Source organism: Phalaenopsis equestris, unplaced genomic scaffold (genome assembly GCF_001263595.1).
Source record: "Phalaenopsis equestris unplaced genomic scaffold, ASM126359v1 Scaffold000504, whole genome shotgun sequence".
NCBI lineage: Eukaryota > Viridiplantae > Streptophyta > Magnoliopsida > Asparagales > Orchidaceae > Phalaenopsis > Phalaenopsis equestris.
This window is the reverse complement of record NW_018164944.1, coordinates 1,138,248-1,159,589: the sequence shown is the minus strand read 5'-3', so window position 1 is coordinate 1,159,589 and position 21,342 is coordinate 1,138,248. Positions and strand designations below refer to the sequence as shown.

The 21,342-nt window shown below is 35.9% G+C and overlaps 1 protein-coding gene across 1 annotated transcript in view; it reads left to right on the top strand.

The window, feature by feature from the left end:
- LOC110028197 overlaps nucleotides 1-21,342 on the top strand; it is a 91,697-nt gene that overhangs the window by 60,675 nt on the left and 9,680 nt on the right. The window contains exon 14 of the mRNA XM_020729945.1: nucleotides 4,450-4,501. Within this exon, the coding sequence (XP_020585604.1) occupies nucleotides 4,450-4,501 (52 nt within the window). The remainder of the gene's footprint in view (nucleotides 1-4,449; nucleotides 4,502-21,342) is intronic.

The window sequence follows — 21,342 nt, the reverse complement described above, 5'->3', positions numbered from 1 at the left end:
TGCCAGCATATGAAAATTTCATGCAAGAGTGTTCTATGTACGAGTTATAATATTCATGCATCAATCATACGATAGCTACAACTCTCCTCTTCCGTCTTTCTTTGGTTGCATACATGTATTTCGGTGTCGAAGTGACTAACACATAAGCATCAATGAATTAGCTACATATAAGGTTACGAACAAAACTAACATAATCAAATAACGTTGCAGAAGTAGATAAAAATGTAACGAAAAATGAAAAACTCTCAAGTAATACGACATGTCCCAAGTAGTTTAAATATCCATAGCAAAATGAAAAACAATAAAATATAAATATCCCATACAATTGTAAATAAAAAAACTTCAAATGCTTCTACTCTCATAAAAATATCATAGGTAAGTCACCTTACGATCAACGGGCATCCCGATGAAAAACTCTCTTCGGTTCGAATCTTCAAACAACTTCATAGAAACCAAATTCAGTAGCAAGTCTTCAGAAATTTCTGTAGTCGCATTCAGAATTTGCAGCACTTGCTGGACAGAAGTTGCTTGAGATGTGTTGTGGTCATTGCTGCATGAAACCAACAACAGTGATATCTGGCTTCTAAGGCAAGGAGCTCCCATTTTCTTTTTATTTTCAACCCTCAGATGCTTAGAGCGGCTCGTGGACTCAAGTTCATGGAGGCTCGAGCTGGGGCCTTCTGTGGAATCACTTAATTGGGCAGCTCTCAAATTTTCGGGAATGCCACCAAACCCTGTCTCACTGGGGGCATATGTATTGTTGTTCGTTGCCACTACACCCCAAACATATGATCCAACTTCTCCAACCAAGATTGTATCTGCTGTATTTAATTTTTTTTGCAGCAAACACCACCTACAAATTAATCTAACGTGTAGTTCAAATTAAATATAAATTAAAATTTATCAGAATAAGTGGCATTTCAAAAATGTTCACCGCAAGTTTTCTGTCTCCACTTCTCGGTAGCATCAATCGTTCGCTTCACCGGGTCCCACCTCAAGCTCGTTGACCCTCGCTTCAATTCATTACACATTTTTCAATCATTCTTGAGCTGATCTCACTTGTTTTTTTAACTGCATCTTATATTTATGCATTTTCCTTGAATATTATGATAATATTTTGTTACCCTTGTTTAAATAGATTGTGAGTTTATTTCCTGGATCGACCTCCTTGAGACAAAGATTACAAAAAATATTTTTTTTTTGTCCTACGGTGCAAATGAACTAGTCTCTTTGGTCTTAATCATTGTATTACTAGCATGAAACAAACTAATTAATATAAATATGAATGCAACAATATCATAAATCAAAGAAAAAACAAAATGTCACAATATCATCACCACGACCTTCACACAAACACCTCCACACACAGGCACATTAGGACACCAACACATCCACTACACCACCAGCATCACCTCCGCACATCAACACTTCCATAAAAACACCACCACCTTCTCATAGTAACACAGACACGGCACAGACACCACCACACACCAACACATCCACCAGGCACCAAAACTTCCACACAGACATCATAACCTCCACCAGACACCACACAAACTCCACACCACCAGCACCACCTCTACACAAATAGAACCCCACACACTACCATCTCGTCAGACACCAAACACACTGACACATCAAGACACCAACTCATTCACCACACCACCACCTCATCACAATGACACAGACACCAACTCATCTATTATACCACCACAACCTCACAGTAACACAGACACCACATCACCATGACACCAACACATCCATCACACTAGCATCACCTCCCAGACACTAAACACACTGACACATCAAGACAATAACTCATCCACCACACCATCATCTCCTCACAGTAACACAGACACCAACCCGTTCACTACACCACCAACTCCTCACAATAACACACAGACATCACACCATCATGACACCAACTCATCCACTACACCAGCACCTCCACCAGACACCAAACATACTGGCACATCAAAACACCAACTCATCCACCACACCACCACGTCATCACAGTAACACGCAAACACCAACTCATCCACTATGCCATCACCTCTTCACAGTAACACAGACAACACACCACCAGACACCATACATACACCACACATAGACAACACACCAACCAACACCTCCACCAGACACAAAAACCTCCACATAAATACCAAAACTTCCACTAGACATCACACAGACTTCACAACACCAACACCACCTCCACACAAACAGAACCACACACCTCCACACAACACCAGAAACATTGTTATTAACAAATTCAGCTACACCTTTTATCCATTTCACATGTTCTCGCTAAAATATCTAAATTCTTGTTAAAATCCCAACCCAAATTCAACACATACACAACACTAAAATTGTTATTAACAAATCCAACAATAACTTTCATCTATTTTACAAATTTCCTCTAGAATATCCAAATTCATGTTTCCAACCCATATTCAACAAATGCACAACACCAAATATCATCCAATTTTCAAATTCTCCACTGAAATTGAAAAATAAAAATATGAAAATCCAGCACCACATTCCCGCTGAAATAGCAATATACTAATCCAGCATGAAATTCTCACTGAAATTCAAAATTCATGTTTCCAACCCATATTCAACACATACACAGCAACCGAAATATTGTTATTAATAAATCCATGACCACATTTTATTTAATTTTCAAATTCCCCACTAAAACAAATCAAGGTATGTAATTATCCCAATAAAACCAAAAGAAATCGAACATATCACATACACGGCACCCGAAGATCACCGCAAAACACCGATCCAAGCAACATTGTCAAATCGCAAATCACAGTTCATCAAAACCATAAACCAAAGCTATTATGGATGTAACACGAAGCTTCAAAACCACCAAACCTAGCATATCAAACTGAAAACCGCCAAACCGAACAAACAGAGAAACCTAAAAGAGGAAACCAATCAACATCACGCGCATAACCACACAGAGAAGTGAGAAATTGTAGGAGGTGAAGAACAAAGAAGAGAGATAGAAGAGGGAATGCCGCACAAAGCCAGTCATGTGCACAACCACCAAGCCAAGCCGAAGAAAAGAAAGGAGAGGTGAAAAGAGAATATAAACCTCACCACAATAACTACCAACCGAAGAAAATGATCCACCAAACTGAACAAAGTGGTCCACCACAAAGCACATAATGCACAAACCAACAAAAATCGAGCAGAAGAAAAGAGAGGAGAGGGAGAAGAATGTAAGGGTCATTGGAACAACCATTTGCAACCAAAAATAGCTAACCAGAAACAACGCCTAGCCACCAGAGTCACGGATCCGCGGGAGAGATACCTAGGGCAGAAGAATCGTGAGAGAGGGAGCGGGGTCGACAGAGACGGATGAAACATGAGAAGAGGGGCAGCGGGGTAATTGAACCCAGGGTTGAGAGTGGAGAAACGCAGGTCGTGGGGTCGAACCTGCGGCCACGTTTTAACCAATTTTTTTGAAAATGTCGCGGCGATGCCTTTTCCAATCGCACGGAATTGCGTCGTCGCGACGTGCCATGCGAATTCAGCCACGCCAAACGGACCTTAGGTTGACTTTTTATCAACTACATCTGTTTATATAGGGATGGCGATTTTATAAATTATGAATACGAGACATACAATATACAATTTTGATTTTATAATTTTTTTTTTAAATTCAATTTTATGAGCAAATTGAATACACAATTCTTTCTATTGTGATACAAATGATACTAATTAATTCTGAAAAAAATTTTCTTCTTTGTAACAATGTGAGGCTTGAATTTTTTACCTGATAATTTATTTCTTCGAAATTTTTTTCTACACTTTATTTACTTGCAATTGCTATTAAATTATGTTCAAATTTGGTATAACTAAGATTCTGATTGGGTTTTTAAAAATTATGTTTGTTCTTTAATTTTGCAATTCAAATTTCACATTGGTTTTTTCTTATTTATTCTTTCATTGCATTTTCTTTTTATTTTTTGCTTTTCTTTCAAGGAAAGCATATTGTTGGCATGCTTAGTTATTTGTAGTCTACGAATTCTATGTTCACTTATATGATTTACATACTTTGTATCATCTAGTTGTATTAGCAAAATCTAACCCCAAGCTATCTTTGGCTTCAACATGATTTTATGATAGAATTGAAGCGAGTGTGCATGGGAGAAAAACCAGTCTTAATGCTTAGTTACTGCAAAGGATTTTGTATGTTAGAACTTTGTAAATGTTCAAAGGTTTTCAAAGAACTATAATTGAATCCTAATGCATGTCTTATTTTAATATATATATATATATATATATATAGGAAAATATATATATATGTATATATATAAAATTTCAACCAATGCCAGAAAGTATGCTCTCTACTGATAATTGCTTAGCACAAATAGTTTGATTAAGCTGTTGATGATTTCTTATCTATTGTGTTTGAATAACCCTTCATCTTTACAGGATAATTAGCCTAACAGATCAATTAACTGCTGCAAGGTTGGAAGACGCTGAAGTAAGTATCTGTGGTGCAAATTAATTATGGTTAAATTTTTTCATTTACTAGAATTGCAGTTATTTTTTTCAACCTTCCCATGTTTATTTCCCTGAGCTCAGCCATGTCGAGTAATTTAAAATCTTATTTCATTTTATCTTGCTGGTGGCTCAGTTAATACACATAAGAAGTTTAAATTGCAACTATTTTGCTTTATGGAATTTGGTGCTTTGGGAACTCTTCTGTTTTGTCAGTTTCTCTATTAAGGCTGTCACATCTCTGGTTCACAAGGTGATACATACCTTGAAACTTCAATACTGCATTCAAAGAGAATATTGTAAGCACAAAAAATGTGCAAATATGCAGCTATGCATGCACAAAAAAATGTGCCCTTTCTCTCTAGGAAGAGAGAGAAGAATTCGGTTTTCATGTAAGGCTAGTTCTCAAAAGCTGACAATCTTGTTACACTCTTTGGTGATAAAATGAAAGATCACTAACCTAAAATGAGTAAGAAAAGTAAGTTCAGTCCATCCTGTGGTCAAGTTTGTCAAGCCCTCTTCTCCATGGTCCTATGAAAATCGATGATGTTGACATTGTCTCCTTTGATGATCTTCTTTCCTTCAAGCATCCATGGTTCAACGATATTCTTGATGTAAAGAACTACCTTAAGCTCCACATGGGCACTACCCCTATCAAATGTCCTTTATCAAGCAAATTAATACTAGTGTTATCAAGCTATTTATTTTCTGGCCAAATTAGCCTTATCCAATGAAATAATGAGCGGTATGATTGAGCTATTTACTTTTATTAAACAAAGCTTTTCGAGCTTTTTAAAGGCTTAAAATTTTATTAGGATTTGAGTGTAAGCGTATGGTTGGTTTTGGTAATTGATTTATTATAAAGTTCAAATTATTTTGGATTGAATTGAAATGTGTTGGATTTTTCATTTAACTTCAAATTTTATTGAATGAACTAGATATAGATTTATATGTTTTAGTTGGTTGAATTGAATATGAATTTTATATGATTTAATTTAAATTTGAATTTTATTTATGTTTGCTTGAAATTATTTTTAGGTTTGAAATAATTTGATTTGTATGTGACTCATGTTTATTCAGAGTTTAATTTTTATTTTATTTAAATTTATTTTAAAAATTTTGAATTTCATGTTTAAATTTAAATTTGGTGAGTTTAATTTTAATTTGATTTTAATTTTAAATATAGCTTAATTACCGTTCAAAACGGAACACCAAATCAAATGTGTTCATATTTAAACTAATGAAAGAGCTATGGAGGATGTCCAGAAGATTTCCTCGGTTGACTAAGCCAGAAGGATAACTTTAACCAACCTAATCCATTGGGCAAGTCATGCGTCAAAGGATCCTAAACTATTAAATCAAGTCTCTATACCCAATGGTTCACATAAAACATATTCACAATCATATAAGTAACTAATTCTTAGTTTCAATAGCTCAACCATAATCAACTCAACAAAGAAGTGTTAAGGATTAAAGTCAAGTATATTTCAAACTATAATGAATGAAAATTTTGTTCAAGTTCTAATCTAGATCTTAATCATCCACCTAGAGGATAGCCTCTATGAAACTCCTAAAGCTAAATCCCACTAAATGAGTGAGAGAAAAGAGAGGAGAGACGATAGACCTCATCAAAAGTGAGGTCAGCAAATGAACTCCCCCCCGCTATATTGGTGTTAACTGAACCAGTCAACAAGATTCATAAATACTCATGTAAAAATAATTGAAACTATATAAAAAGTTGGAAGGCATATTGAGTTGATTGAATGTGGATTACAATTTGAAAGTGAGTTAGAAGATTAAGGATTTGATTTGACTGAGATTTGAAGATTTGAATTTTGATTTGAAATTTAACGACTTAAAGTGGAAATATAGAATTTGTAATAACCAAAAATTTTGATTTGAAATTTTATATAATTTAGTATTTAACTTTTAAATTAAAAATGTAAATTTGATTTGTTGACTTTGAGATTAGAATTTTATTAATTTTTGTGTTTCTCCGCATGGGACCTTTATTTGTTGACTTCGAGATTAGAATTTTATTAATTTACGTCGGGGAACTTTAGGAAAAATGCCTAAACAATGGTTGATTTGAGTATTTAGGAAAAATGCCTGAAGGTATACGACACCTTATAATCACCCATCTTCCGTATTGTAGCTCCAAATATTACCTGAAGGTTTACGACGCCTTATAATCACCCATCTTCCGTAAATTGATATATATCCTTTGATATGTAATCGTTGGAACACAGTGCTTTGAAATAATCGTATCATTTCCATTTAAAACCAACACGCAACTAACAAGTAACAAAATTTGCACGGATTCTACATGCTCTCCAAAACCTATGATCTTGAGTTCGGTTCCAAATATGATGTAACATCTTCTTATAAAGGATAATGTGCAAAAAAGCCTGAAAAAGTCATGGTGATCCATCTGCAGTTGAATACAATCCACTCTTCTTTATAGATATTGTCGATATATTTGTTAGGAACACAATTAGATGTCAAAACATGCAAGTACTCCATCCACTTTATGATTCTCTTTAGAACAAGAGAAATAGGGTCTACGTCGTCGTACTGGATAATACCATGTGTGTTTCCTTCACTATCGACAAAAAAATTACAGCAGCATCTGGAGTGAATAGTGATTCACCCTTTATCTTTCATCCATTTTATTGGTTCAAAATATGTTCTTTTTCTTAAGTACCCGGCTTTTCCTTTCTCTCTCTTGTTGAATGCACTGAATTATTTTTTCTCACTCTATGCTTGGAAAGATGTTCATATGCAATTAAAGTCTTTCCAATGTATTTACAGGCTTTTCATTAAGACGTTGAAAGTGCTCAAAATTTTGTCTTCTAACATTATGCAATCTTTCAAGCTCATCTTCATAAATAATTTGTTTCGGTGTTTTCTTTAGAACAAACTGTTGAATATATGCTTCCACTGTCGGAAGCCTCTCCTTAGACATGTACTCATGTGCCTCAGGTAAATGTTCCACTTCTAGCTCTTTTATTTCTAGTTCCCTTTTTAACTTCTCTGAATTTTCTGTTTTGATTTCTTCTTTGAGTATTAGTTAATTTGATCCTTTTATCATCGGTTTTTCCCAAATTAAAATTGGTAGGAACGCTAAGGACTCCTCGAGTACTAAGTGTCGGCTGAACTCACTTTCATCCATAGGTTTGCGATGATGTGATCAACTACATTTTCTAGGTCCTTTGCAGCAATTCTCTCCACCTACCTTTTCTTTTTTGGAAACTTATCCTTTTGGATCATGAATTCGAGAATCAGCTTTCGACCTTGAACCTCTTCTTGATTCACAATGTTGAGCAATGGTCCGTATTATATCTTCTCTAATTGTTTGAAGTCTAGACCAAATTTGACTATGGCCAATGTAAGATTAATGTTTTTTTTTTAAGGAGAAAATTAACCTTCCTTGTGATATTTTCCTCCAAATTGAATGCCACATGTATAACCTCAATAGGCTTGAAATCAATGTGTTTGGGAGCATAGGATATTCTCTTTTACAGTCTACTAGTTGGTAAGATCCTCAGTAGTATGCTTCTCAATTGCATAAGGACATTCCAAAGTTGTTTCAAACTTATCACACCTTTTTCGATGGGCTCAAATTGACCTCCGAAAAATTAAGACTAAGTTTAATGCTCAAAAAGCTTTGGGACAGAACTTTATCGTGAGCTTGAACTATTTTGATTTGGTATAACTCGAGGTTTTACTGAACTATTAGACATTTTGCTTCTAAACTTTTGAGTTCTTCAAGTTAGAGCTTTGCATTTTCTTATATTGTAATTTTGTTGTTAACCACTTCAAGGGAAAACCCAGTCCAGACCCTTACATCAAGGCTACGGTGTAGACTGTTTTGTTGTTTTGTATATTGTTCTGTAAGCACATGATGCTGCAATTAATTGTTTATGTTATTGTCTTTTATTATAGTCTAAAGTTTTCTTCATAAACTTGATTAATGTTTTTGTTGAAGGTGACAGTCGAGTCATTTTCTTTTAAGTAGTATATTATTGAGTGTATCCTGTCGAAGCTGTGTCGTCTGAAAATTTTTTTGATCTTTGTACTTTTGAAGAATGAACCATTATCGAATATTATTCGATAGGGAACTCTGAACCTGTATACGATATGGTTCTTGAAGAACTGGAAAACATGTCATATTTTTGTTTATTTTAACGACACTGCTTCTGCCTATTTTGAGAAGTAATTTGTAATTGCTAAAATAAATCTATTATTATTAGAATAAAATTTATAGGACACACTATATTTGTACCCCAACATTCGAACGGTAACGAGACGATTGTCGGATGTAGCAAATTTGATGTTTGATATAGCATACTCTAGTACTTGACATTGATGATATTTTTTGACTTCCATGCAATCCATTATCATTGCAGCCTAGTAGTACACCCTAGTTTTCTAATTTTTACTTCATTTTTAGGCCATACCGGTGAGCATGAAACAAACCAAAATTTTATTAACTATTTTGTTTGCTTTTGACTTATCAAGACATCTTAACCACATTTGATCAACTAATCTTCTGTAAGTAATATTGTCGATCAGAGAATACAAAAATGAGATAAGAAACACAGGCTGCTAGGTCCGCGTTACAGGCGCGCCATCAACATCGTTGTTGTGCCCCACCGTTTCCAAACGAGTTAAATTACGGTTTGAAATTGCGCTGCACCATAAACGCCGTGCCAAACAGACAAATGATCTTTCGTAAAGAACACCATCGATCATAGAATACAACAATGTTCTTTTCTTGATTTGATATGCTAAAGATTTTTCTCGAGAAGCTTGCCTGTTTATAAGTAGTCAATGATTGGTTGTCTCCAGTCATTCATTTTTTCTTCAGTTGTTGTAGTAACATTTCCCTCACTAGAGAATTTATGTAGATATTTCATATTAATAGGAGATAAGATTTGACATCCTTGTATATTGATAGGAATAGAGTATGCTTCAGGCCACACAAATTTTTAGCGAGTTTTGTGAGACCAAGGGGTTTTCTCTGTGGGACTCAGTATAACCCAACATTGGAATTTGCTTGAGGAGCTTCATTATATATTAATAGTGTTGGCCGAGTCTTGACTTAAAAATTCTATATTTGTTTGCTATTTGACTTATTATTAACTGAGAATCCCTAAAATTTTTGTTGTTTGTTATATCTATGAGAATTGCCAACTCCAAAACGGTAATCAGAGTTTCATATTTAGCTTCATTGTTAGTACGCGGCTCTAATAAATGGTAAGAGAAACACAACATTCCTTCTTATGCATTTATGAAAATCAGTCCAATTCTGTTTTGCCATGGATAATTGTTTGGGATTCTTTTGCCTGTCCCGGAAGAAGAAGCTTCGTCAATGTACATCTGCCAACAATCATTATTTACCTTTCAAAACTCATAATTTGTTTGTTTGGTAAACCATCACGAGAATCGGCATAATGAGAATATTCTGCTAGAAAGCCTGCAAAAGTTTGACTTTTCACAACATGTACGGGAATAAATGCTATATTGAATTGCAAAAGCATCATTGGCCATCTTGCTAATTTTTTAGACAGAATTCGTTGACTCGTTAAATATTTCAATCGATTAAAGGAGGTTTTGATTGCCTGGAGGTAATTTTGCAACCAATGGAGGTAGAAGGGGTGAGTTGAGAACTGACCAAGGTAATGGAGGTGTTGATAATATGGAACGATTTACCAAATTATGCGGCTATTTAAGAGCCTTACGAAGTGTTCCAAAAGTAGTTTCCATCATTCCACCTAGAGAACAAAGTGTTTCTTTGGGAGGAAAGGATTGTTACGTCGGTCTATGTGAGGCTGGCTTTTATGCTTGTCTAGGTAGGACTAGCTATTACGCTGGTCCACGAGGGACTGGCCCAACCAAGCCGACCGGCTACTTGGGAAGATTCCAACCCCCATGTGGGGGCTCATCAAACCAATAATCGTGTACGCGAGGAGAGGAAGTCACCTAGGATTTGTTGTAATTTTTGGTATTCCTGCAGTTTTCTCTATTGTTTGTTAGCACATACTTGCATCTAGGTTTGTTGAGAGCTAATTTGCCTTGTATATGATCCATGCATATTCTTTGTTTGTTTAGATATTAATAAAATTAGCATGAATCTATATTTTCCCATTGATTTCTTGCGATTTGTTCGTTTTTTTGGCTCCGAGACATATTAGATGGTTTAATTACAAAATGGGGTGCATTTCTCGCAATATCTTTTTTTGAAATCCTCTTTTGATCAAAAGTATGTAATTGATTTTTAAATCTTATTATCTCATAGTATCCATAATGAAGTTGAGTTTTCATCCTTCTAAATCCTTTCCTTCCATCTAAGTTGTATGACTTTGATATATAATTGTTGGTTAAATGGTCACATGACATAATTAAATTGCCTCTTAAATGTATAACTTAAGCTGAAATCACTCCTTTTTAAGGATTAATTGTTACTTTTAAGTGATCATCTTTACAAGAAACATATGTGATCACATAAGCTTTGCTTGGGTGATACTGAAGATGTAAATCATAATCATTCATCAACTCAAGTCATCACCATATCATTAAAGTGAAAATGTACTTTAAGCTTTTATGAACAATAAAAATTTTATAACAAGCATCATATAAGTAATGTCTCCAACTCTTCAATGTGAATGCATTTATAGTTAGCTTCATGTTATAAGTAAGATTATTCTACTTGTGCACTTTAAGCTACATTAATGAATCGGCTACAAATCTATAACTTTGCTTTAGATAATTAGGCAAATTTTGATGTGAAGCATCAGTCTAGATCTAAAATTTATATATACCGAAAGGAATTTTGAAGATTGGAGCTGACACCAAATAATCCTTGCTATTGAAAACTTTGCTCTTAGGCTTTTAGATCACACATGTCACTACCCGACCCGGGCTTGAAATTAACTAAGACGGAAATGGACAGTTGGACAGTAAAAATTTTTTTGTTATTCTATTTTTATTACTAACAGTTTCAAAAAAAATCATGAAAGAGCCACTAAAGAAAATAATTAAATTAACATGTAGATTTGTGCACTTTTCTGATTACTGTTCTCGCCTCCTATTCACAATATCTCCTATTTTATTCATCTTAATCAAATGCTTAAACCTGAAAAAAAAGATATTACAGCAACATAATGAGTTATTTAAAGCTAACTCGATAGCAATCAGATTGCTAAACTACAATAACCCAAAGGAAAGAATTTAATATGAATGTTGATCTTTCATATCTCTGTAAGAAATCTTAGAATATACTAATCTCTTATATCTCTATAAGAAATCATTGAATATGCTATTGCATGTATCGATGATCTTTTCTTAATAAAAATACTCTAAACTTATATTTACTGTAATCTTAACTTCAACCTTTTTATACCATTGACATTCATATTTTCTTAGGAGCACTGTTAAAACATAGCTAAACACACTTTTGACCGATATTATTTGATTGACATAGCGGTTAGCGAACTAAACATCACAATTGTATGAGGTGGAAATACCCTTACTTACCCCTAGTCAATATTATCCACCTGATCGATATTCTCGCATCGGCACAACTGCTAGTGATCTAAACCTTTCAATTGTATGGGATGGTAAGCTCTATCTACTTGCCCCTTATCGATATTCTCCCTTTAGCACAACAGTTAGTGATATGATATCACAGTTATCTGGGGTGGCAGAAAAACATTTATGTGTGCGGGTACACTGGCTTTCTCTGTCTTTACTATTAGGGGGCGAATCTTTCTCTGAACATGCACATACAAGCATGCATGTATATCATATTTTCATTTCATCATTTAAATGATACAGTACTTTCATGTAAGACTTGTATTTATTTACTAAAAATCATGCAACTCTACTAAAACCTGAGGTCATATGATAATCTAAACGATGCACCTTTACTATAGTTCTAAAGGTCAAGTCATAATCTGACATATACATCTAGTCAGACAATGTATTAGTATTTATTAGAATATAAATATTTTTTAGTAATCTAATATCTTTATAAACCAATCCATTATGCATTTATTAAAACAAAAATATTTAACATGCATATATCATGACTAACCATATAAAAAATTCTATATGGTTTAATTTTGTTGTGCAATTATTTAACATGCATATTTTTCTATCTGCCAATGTGAAGAATCTGATAATATGAAGAATTTATGATGATCTACATATCACTGAAATATTTCATAGAGCAAGTCAAACAAACATAAAAATGATAAGCATTACTGAAATTCAGAAATATAATGACTAATCTTGATTCTAAATAATTTTCTTGTTCTCGACTTTTGTCACCTCCTTCAAATTAGCACCTTCACTGCTTCAAAACTTCTCAATCAACAATATGAAAATTTCTCCACTTTGATTTTCTAGCATTAATTAATAAAAATTTAATTGAATACTGAACTAGTACATTAACATAACAAAAAATTAAAACATTAAATAAATAAATTTATTTGTCATTTATCTTTAATATCACGGTTGTTGTCCCCCTCCCCTTCTTACGTACGAGACAAATCCTCTTCCTCTTCTCTCGTGCAGGAAATTCGCATCACCATACTTCCTCAAATTCAAGACTTAATCGTTCTGATCCTAATGAAATCAAAGTTTCCATTAACATTAATTTAATATCATATATATAACATTTTCTTATCCCGCACATTAGGACCGACTCCACTTCACGCACTAACGTCTTCTTCTTCTCCTTCGATCATCTAGGGCATGTGCTTATCACAGGACGACGCCAATCATTTGCATGAGTCTTGTTTCCTTCATATTTTCCTCTTCTACTTTGCTCAAATGAGCATGCTGTTGGAATTGAGAATCTTTTAGGATTTGACAAAGTTTAAAAATTTATGGAAGAATCTTCACTTTTATTTATCATCTTAACTTGGGTTAATACAAACTCAAAGACTCCACTCCTATTATACTAGTGACACCTAAATTAATTGCTAGCATTGTGTCACTATTATTCTAATCTAAAAGTTACAAATAATTTCATATCTACCACACAATAATTCCATACCTACCATACATTCTAGAATAAGCTTCTAGATGAGACATATTTCTAGAAATTAAACTCTTATTTGTGTTTTATTTAAACAACTAAAATCAAGTTTATGTTTCAACACCCCCATTTAAACTTGATTTTGCGATTCTAAGTAAACTTCTCATTTTAATAAAAACTTCACTCTTGAGTTGCTTGGCAAAACTATCTACAACTTGATCTTGAAACTTCACGTACTGCACTTATTAGGCTTTATTTAAACAACTAAAATCAAGTTTGCGACGTCATGTAAACTACTTATTTTTTAATAAAGTTTTCACTCTTGAGTTGCTTGGTAAAAATATTTGCAACTTGATCTTGAGTTTTCACGTACTGCACTTGTATCTCATTTCTTTCGATGCATTCTCTGATGTAGTGATAGCACATATCAATGTGCTTGCTCCTATCGTCGAAAACCGAATTCTTTGCTAGTGCTATTATTGACTTGTTATCAATACAAATTTTGATCGTCTCTTCTTGTGGTAAACTTAACTCTTTTAATAGGTTTTGAAGGCAAACAGCATGACAAACACATGAGGTTGCAGCCACGCACTTTGTTTCACAAGTAGAAAGAGTGACAATTAGTTATTTTTTTGACATCCAAGTTAAAACAGTGTCTTCTATAAAGAACACGAACCCTGTTCGCTCTTTCTATCATCCATGTCTCCAGCCCAATCACTGTCGCTATATCCCAGAAGTTTGAAATTGTTAGATGATGAGTAAAGTAAGACAAAATCAATTGTACATTTGATATAGCGCATAATTTATTTAGCGGTCTTCAGGTGGGTAGTAGTCGGAGTCTCAATGTAGCGACTGACCAATCTAACAACATAAAGAATATCAGGAATTGTGCATGTCAAGTGGCGCAAACTTCCAACCAAACTCTTGAAAATCGTTGGATCAATTCTTTTTCCCTCATCATATTTTGATAGCTTGGCTTCATATTCTACATGGTTTTTTATAAGTCAGTTATTATTCATCTTGAATTTATTCAATATCTTCCTTGCATAACCTTCTTAAGAGATGAAAATCCCATCTTTCATTTGCTTAACTTCAATGTCAAGGTAGTATGCATGAGGCCAATATCTGTCATTTCGAACTCATTTGTCTTCGCTTCTTTGAACTTTTCGAACATGCTTAGATTGTTTCCGGTGAGAATCAAGTCGTCGACATATAAACAAACAATTAGGATATTTTCATCCTCATTCTTGATGTAAAGAGCATGCTCATAAGGATACTACTTCATGAGGATACTTCATGAAGCCTTTTTCTTGCAGATACTTGTCTATTCGGCTATTCCATGCTCTTGGTGCTTGCTTCAGTCGTAGAGAGCTTTTTTTAGCTTTAGAACATTGTCTTCTTGTTCTTTGACTTCATATCCTAGTGGTTGTTGAATGTAAACTTTTTCTTCAATTATTTCATTCAAGAAGTCAGATTTTACATTCATTTGATGTATTCTTCACTTATTTTGAGCTGCGAAAGAGATGATTAGGCTAATAGTTTCTAATCGAGCAACAGAGGCAAATACTTCATCATAGTCGATGTGTGCACTTTGACTGTAGCCTTTTACCACCAATCTTACCTTGTATCTTTCATTTTCTCTTTTGGAATTCTTCTTTGCTTTATACACCCACTTTACATCAATTGTCTTATGCCCTTTAGGAAGTGAAGCTAGCTCCCATGTGTCATTCTTCTCAATTGCGTTCTTCTCGATTGTCTTGATTTCTTCATCCATTTCATCTTTCCACTTCTTGCTTTGTATGGCTTCTTGAAAATCCATGGGCTCACAGTCTTCTAAGAGACAAAAAAGAGTAAGATCATCTTGATTCATAGTTACATCATAAAGATCTTGTAATCTTATAAAGCATGGTACTCTTTCACTTGAATTTTCTCTTGAAGTTGACGACGATGAGTCACTTTGAGTACTTGTAGTCTGGAGTAGTAGGCTCTTCTCTTGCTTGCTCGATCCTTGGCTGCTCTTCATCTTCTTCTTGAAATTATGGGAAAAAGTTGTAGTCTTTATCATGTAGTTCCCAGTCTCATTCTCCTTCTTCATTGAATATGACATCTCTGCTTATGATTGTCTTTCTTATATTTAGATTATATAGCTTGTGGTCTTTCAAGCTGATATCATAACCAATGAAAATGAACTTCTCGCTCTTGTCATCCAACTTACTTTTTTTCTCGTCGGGTATGTGTGTGTCCACGAGTTATGCATCCAAAAACTGGTAGATGAGATATGTAGGGCTTCCTTCCACTCCATGTTTCTTGTGGTCTTTCCCAACACACTTCTTGTTAGTGATCGGTTAGCCAAATAAACAGCACATGCAACCGCTTCTGCCCAAAACTCCTTCGGCATTCTCTTGCTTTTTAACATGTTCCTTGTCATGTTAAGGATGGTTCGATTCTTCCCTTCCGCTACTCCATTTTGTTGACGGGATCTTGGAACTGTTAGAAGTTAACGTATTCCGTTGGCTTCACAAAATTCTTGAAATTCTTTTGAAGTGAATTCTCCTCCTCGGTCAGATTGCATAGCTTTGATCTTAAGACCACTCTCTTTCTCTACATCTACCTTAAATTTATTAAATATTTCAAAAACCTTTGATTTTTGTTTTAAGAAATACACCCATGTTTTTCGTGAAAAATCATCTTTGAAGAGAAGAAAATAGTTGTTCTTACCGAGTGAGTTTGGTTTTATTGGACCGCAGACATCTATATGTATGAGCTCAAGAGGTTTTTGGGCTCTTAAACTTGACTCCCTTAGAAAGTTTTTCCTGAAGTGTTTTTCGAGTAAACATCCTTCACATAATTAATCAGGGTGGTTGATGCAAGGTTAATATTCTCACCATCTCTTTCTTTGAAAACAATTCGAGTTCTCCGAAATTGAGATGCCCAAATCAAAGATACCAAAGCCAAGAAACATCTTTATAACATGTCCTAAGATATTTGGCAATATCATTTTGAATGTTGAGCAAGAACAGTCTATTTTTAGACATTGACAACTTAGCAATCAAATTACCAATATTATCTTTTAAGAAGAGAGTATTTTCTTTCAAGTGAATATCATATCCTTTCTCCAATAGTTGTCCTAAACTTAAGATGTTGCTCTTTATATTCAGCACCAAGTAAACATTAGAAATAAATTGATGCTTCTCATTTTTCTAACAGATGAGAATGTTATCTTTGTCTTTCACCTCTATCTTGGACTCATCTCCAAAAGACACATTGCTGCTTACTATTTGTCAAGCTCTACAAACGTGCCTCGTCTCCCACACATATGGTTGTTTGCACCGGTGTCTAGATACCATGTACTATCTTCACCTCTTTTATTGTCCTTGTATGCTAGAAGTAGAGTGTCATCTTCTTCTCTCTTTTCTTCTATGTAGTTGACTCTTTCATTAAATTTGTTTTTAGGTGCTCTTCATTCTTTCACATAATACCCGAACTTGTTACAATTATAGCACTTAATTTGAGATTTATCATACCTCAAATTTGAGCGCCCTCGACCACGTCCTCTTGTAGATCTTTCTTCTTTCTCTTAGTTATTGTTGGTACCCCATCCTTGCTTGCTAGCATGACCTTGTCCTTGTCTACTATCTCTTCCATGTTGGCTTCTAATATTGTTGAAGCTTTCATCTTTCTGAGTTGGTTGGAGATCCATCTTGAGAATTTGTTTGGCAATCTCTCCATTCATCTTCTTTTCTTCATGAGCTTGCAATGAACCCAGAAGTTGCTCTATTGTCATGGCTTGTAAATCTTTGATCTCTTAGATAATGATTGTGATGCTATCAAATTTTGAATCTAACGATCAAAGAATCTTTTTTATGATAGCCACATCTTCTAACTCACCATTTTTTTTTAGTTGATTGTAAATGGTAAGACTCAAGAAAACTAATCGGAGTACAAATCGTCTTTCATATGCAAAATATCAAATTGACTTCTTAAAGTTTGAAGTCGTACCTTTTTAACCTTCTCTTCTCCTTTATTCGAAACCTCGAGCTTCTTCCATGCTAGCTTGGCCGAAATAGCACTTGAGATCTTCTCAAAACCAGCTTCATTTAAAGCTTGATAGATGAGGAAGAGAGTCTTCTTATCTCTCTTTCGCAAGTCTCTTAAGTTATCATTTTGTGTTGTGGATAGAGCGGACTCGTCGCTTGACTCATCATAGCCTTTCTCCACAACCTCCCAAACGTCATGCGCTTTAAGGAGTGCCTCCATCTTGATACTTCAATTATCGTAGATGCTTTTCTTAAGCATCGGGACTTGGAAGGAAACCATGCCACCGTTTGTCATTGCTCTATAAAGGAACCTTTAGGCTCTGATACCACTTTGTTGGAATTGAGAAGCTTTTAGGATTTGGCAAACGTTAAAAATTTATGGAAGAAGTTTCACTTCTATTTATCATCTTTACTTGGCTTAATACAAACTTAAATACTCTACCCCTATTTATACTAGTGACACCTCCTAAATTAATGGCTAGAATTGTGTCACTATAATTTTAATATCATAGTTACAAATAATTTTATACCTACCACACAATTATTTTATACGTACAACACCTACCACATTATAATTTCATATCTACCACACATTCTAGAATAAGCTTCTATATGAGACATGTTTATAGAAATTAAGCTCTTATTGGGCTTTATTTAAATAACTAAAATAAAGTTTATATTTCAACACATTGTTGACCTCATTTTTAGTGAGATCTTAATCTCCTACTCCCATAACCCAAAATCTAGCCTTAGGAGTTCTTGTTGACCATCTTAGCAGACTAGTAATGGAGCTCACCTCCCATAGAACTTCAAACCACTTGTTGACTCTAGTTGCAAGGGCTAAGAACCAACATGTAAAGGGCCCGAAAATGAGTTCCTATAGGATCAAACAGCCTTAGGTGAACCCTTTGTGACTTTGTGACTCGATTACTTTCGATTACTTGCGAACGCCGCAATTCACGCACTCACTGCACCACACACGACTTTGACTTGAATCGACTCGCCCGTCGGCAAACTCGTCCGGATGACCCCGGATGATGAAACAGACCGCACGGATGCATCCAGAACGTCGACTTTAGCTAGGAAGGACACCCGCATTGTTATGGTTTCGAGCGCGAGCGATTAGCACAGATATCGATGCACATTTTTTTATTTAACGGGTCAGGCTGGACTCGGGCTTAACACAGGCTAAACGATTTCAGATTTCAAATTTCAAACTTTAAATTTCAAATTTATCATTTAATCTCCCCCATTAAACTTTTCCAATTAAATCACTTCCGTTGAGGGAAACTAATCAATTCCCCGCCTAATCACCCCTAAGGGATACATTTTTGGATATACAATTAGAGCGTTCCTTCACCTTCCTGGCATTCGGCCCCCTCTTCGTCCCTCGTTCGTCCATTCTCCTCTGCACTGAAACCCCTCTCCCTCGCCACTGAAATCCTCGTCAGCGCTCCTCTCCCGCTCGACCTCTCCCGCTCGACGCCATCTCCTCCAGTTCGAAACCCAGCTTCCTTTCGACCGAAGACTTCTGCTCCCCAAAGCCCCGCACCGAAGCTCCCTTGCATGCCACGCTTCTCTGAACCGAAATCCAAGCTCCGCTCTCGCCTCTTCCTCACGCGATCTCCTCCTCCTCGCGCCGCCTCACCCGCTCCTCTCTGCGACTCGATCGCAGCTTTCGATCGAAGCTCCGCTCGCCTCTTCCTTGCGCAACAAAACCCCTGCTCTCGAGAAATTCAGGTCCCCCGCCAGCCTCCGTCGTTTCTTCCTCTGCGTTGAAGATTTCCCGCTCAACGTCTCTTCCTTTGCGTTGAAGAGTCGCGCTCGCCTCTCTCCCTCGCAACAAATCCCACACAGCTGCTTCGATTCTCCCAACTGAGAGATCTCCCGTCTTCTTCCCATCGCTCCCCAACTCCCCCTTCCGAAACTGTCCCGCTCGACAGAGGCTCTCGCTCCACCTCACCCTTTGCAATCCAAATTCAACTCCTTCCTCGCTCGCCTCTGTACCAAAACTCTCGCCTCACTCTCGCTCACCCTCGTCGGCTTCCTGCTCGCGTGCGACGAAGTCTTCCTTGCTCTCGACAAATTCTGCTGGCACAGGAAACCCCTCGCTTCTTCCTTGCGCGACAGGAGCCTCCTCCGCTGTCCTGCTCCTCTGCGACTCCATCGCAGCTCCCGATAGAAGCTCCCGCTCGCTTCTCCTCTGTGCGACGGGACTCGTGCTCGACCGAACTCCCTCCTTTCTCAGCGCTGAAGTCCCGCTCACCTCTCGTCAGCGTCAAAGTTGCTCGCCTCACTCGGCTGACCCTCCCTCGCCCGCATTGGAGGTAGGAGGAACACAGAACTCCCCAGAGCTTCTGAAAAGCTTTGGAGTGCAGAACCTTAGCGATTGCAGTAACTGGGTAACAAATTCTTGTTATGTTCTTATACTGCTCATTTATTTATACAATACATGTCATCTAGGAGTTAGGAATATTTGCATACACATCCCCTCAATTCATGTGTTTTTACGTGTCTATTGCCTCAAACTTTCACATGAGTATGCATAGCACTCAAATATTTTATGTTGCAACACGATAATGCATTTACCTATCTTTTACAATACACATAAGCTTCAGTATTTGTATGTCTACTTGTTGAATTGAAAGTTTCGGAATGACATAGATGCTGTTTTAAGTCTTATAAACTTGTGTTCTTAGAAAAATAAAATGTTATTTTGTTTGTCATGTATTTCTGCTGTTGGGAAGAGTTAAATTTGTCGTATTCGAGTCATATTGTTGCTGCTTGGAAGCACTAAATAGCACTGTTTTGGCTCTTCGATTTCACTTTTTTGGAGTATCTACAAGTGTTGTTTGGGTCCATTTAAAAAAAAAAGCTGTTTGAGGCTATTTAAGTGATGTTTGAGGGTTATTTTGGGACGGGTTCAGACTGATTTCGCTACAGTTTTCAGGAGTTTTAAATGTACCTATTTTTTTTTTTAAGGGAGACTTTGTCACTGTTTTTGGCTAGTTTTTCTAGCTAATTTTGTAACATTTAAAATTAATGTTTTGGGCTTACATGAAAGCTATTCGGGAATTTTAAAATTGTTGTTTGGAGCATTTTAAATGTGGTGTTTGAGGCTTTTAAAAGTGTTGATTTGGAGTGCTTTATAGTGTTTTTTTTTTGTTGACCTCAGAAAGGTTTTGGGCATCATTTAAGCACTGATTTACATGTTGATTTGGAAACTTTAAAAGTTGCTATTTTGGGCCGCTCAAAACATTATCTTGGAGTAGATTTAAACACTTCTCTTGAGGGCCGATTTAATTACAATATTGAAAGAATTTAAATGTTTTTTTAGGCTGATTCACTTGCTTTTCCCCCGCTTTGGCTTTACTAGTTTTAGAAGTGATTCGGCCTCCTTTTGTTTTAAGTCTTTAAAATGGTTAAGTCATAAAGATGGGGATTGATGATTTAATTAATTGGAAGATATAGAAAACCTTCAATCACCTTAAGCATAAGTTAAAGAGTAAGCTTCCTTGGGTTTTAGGAGCACACCCTAGGCGAGAGTCCATTCACCTAGCCCTCAGCATGGTCTTCCTAGATTTTAGGAACACACCCTAGGTGAGAGTCCATTCATTAAATCCTCAGCATGGTCTTCCTAGATTTTAGGAGCACACCCTAGGTGAGAGCCCATCCATCTAATCCTCAGTATAGGTTTCCTAGACTTTAGGAGCACACTCTAGGTGAGAGCCCATCTACCTA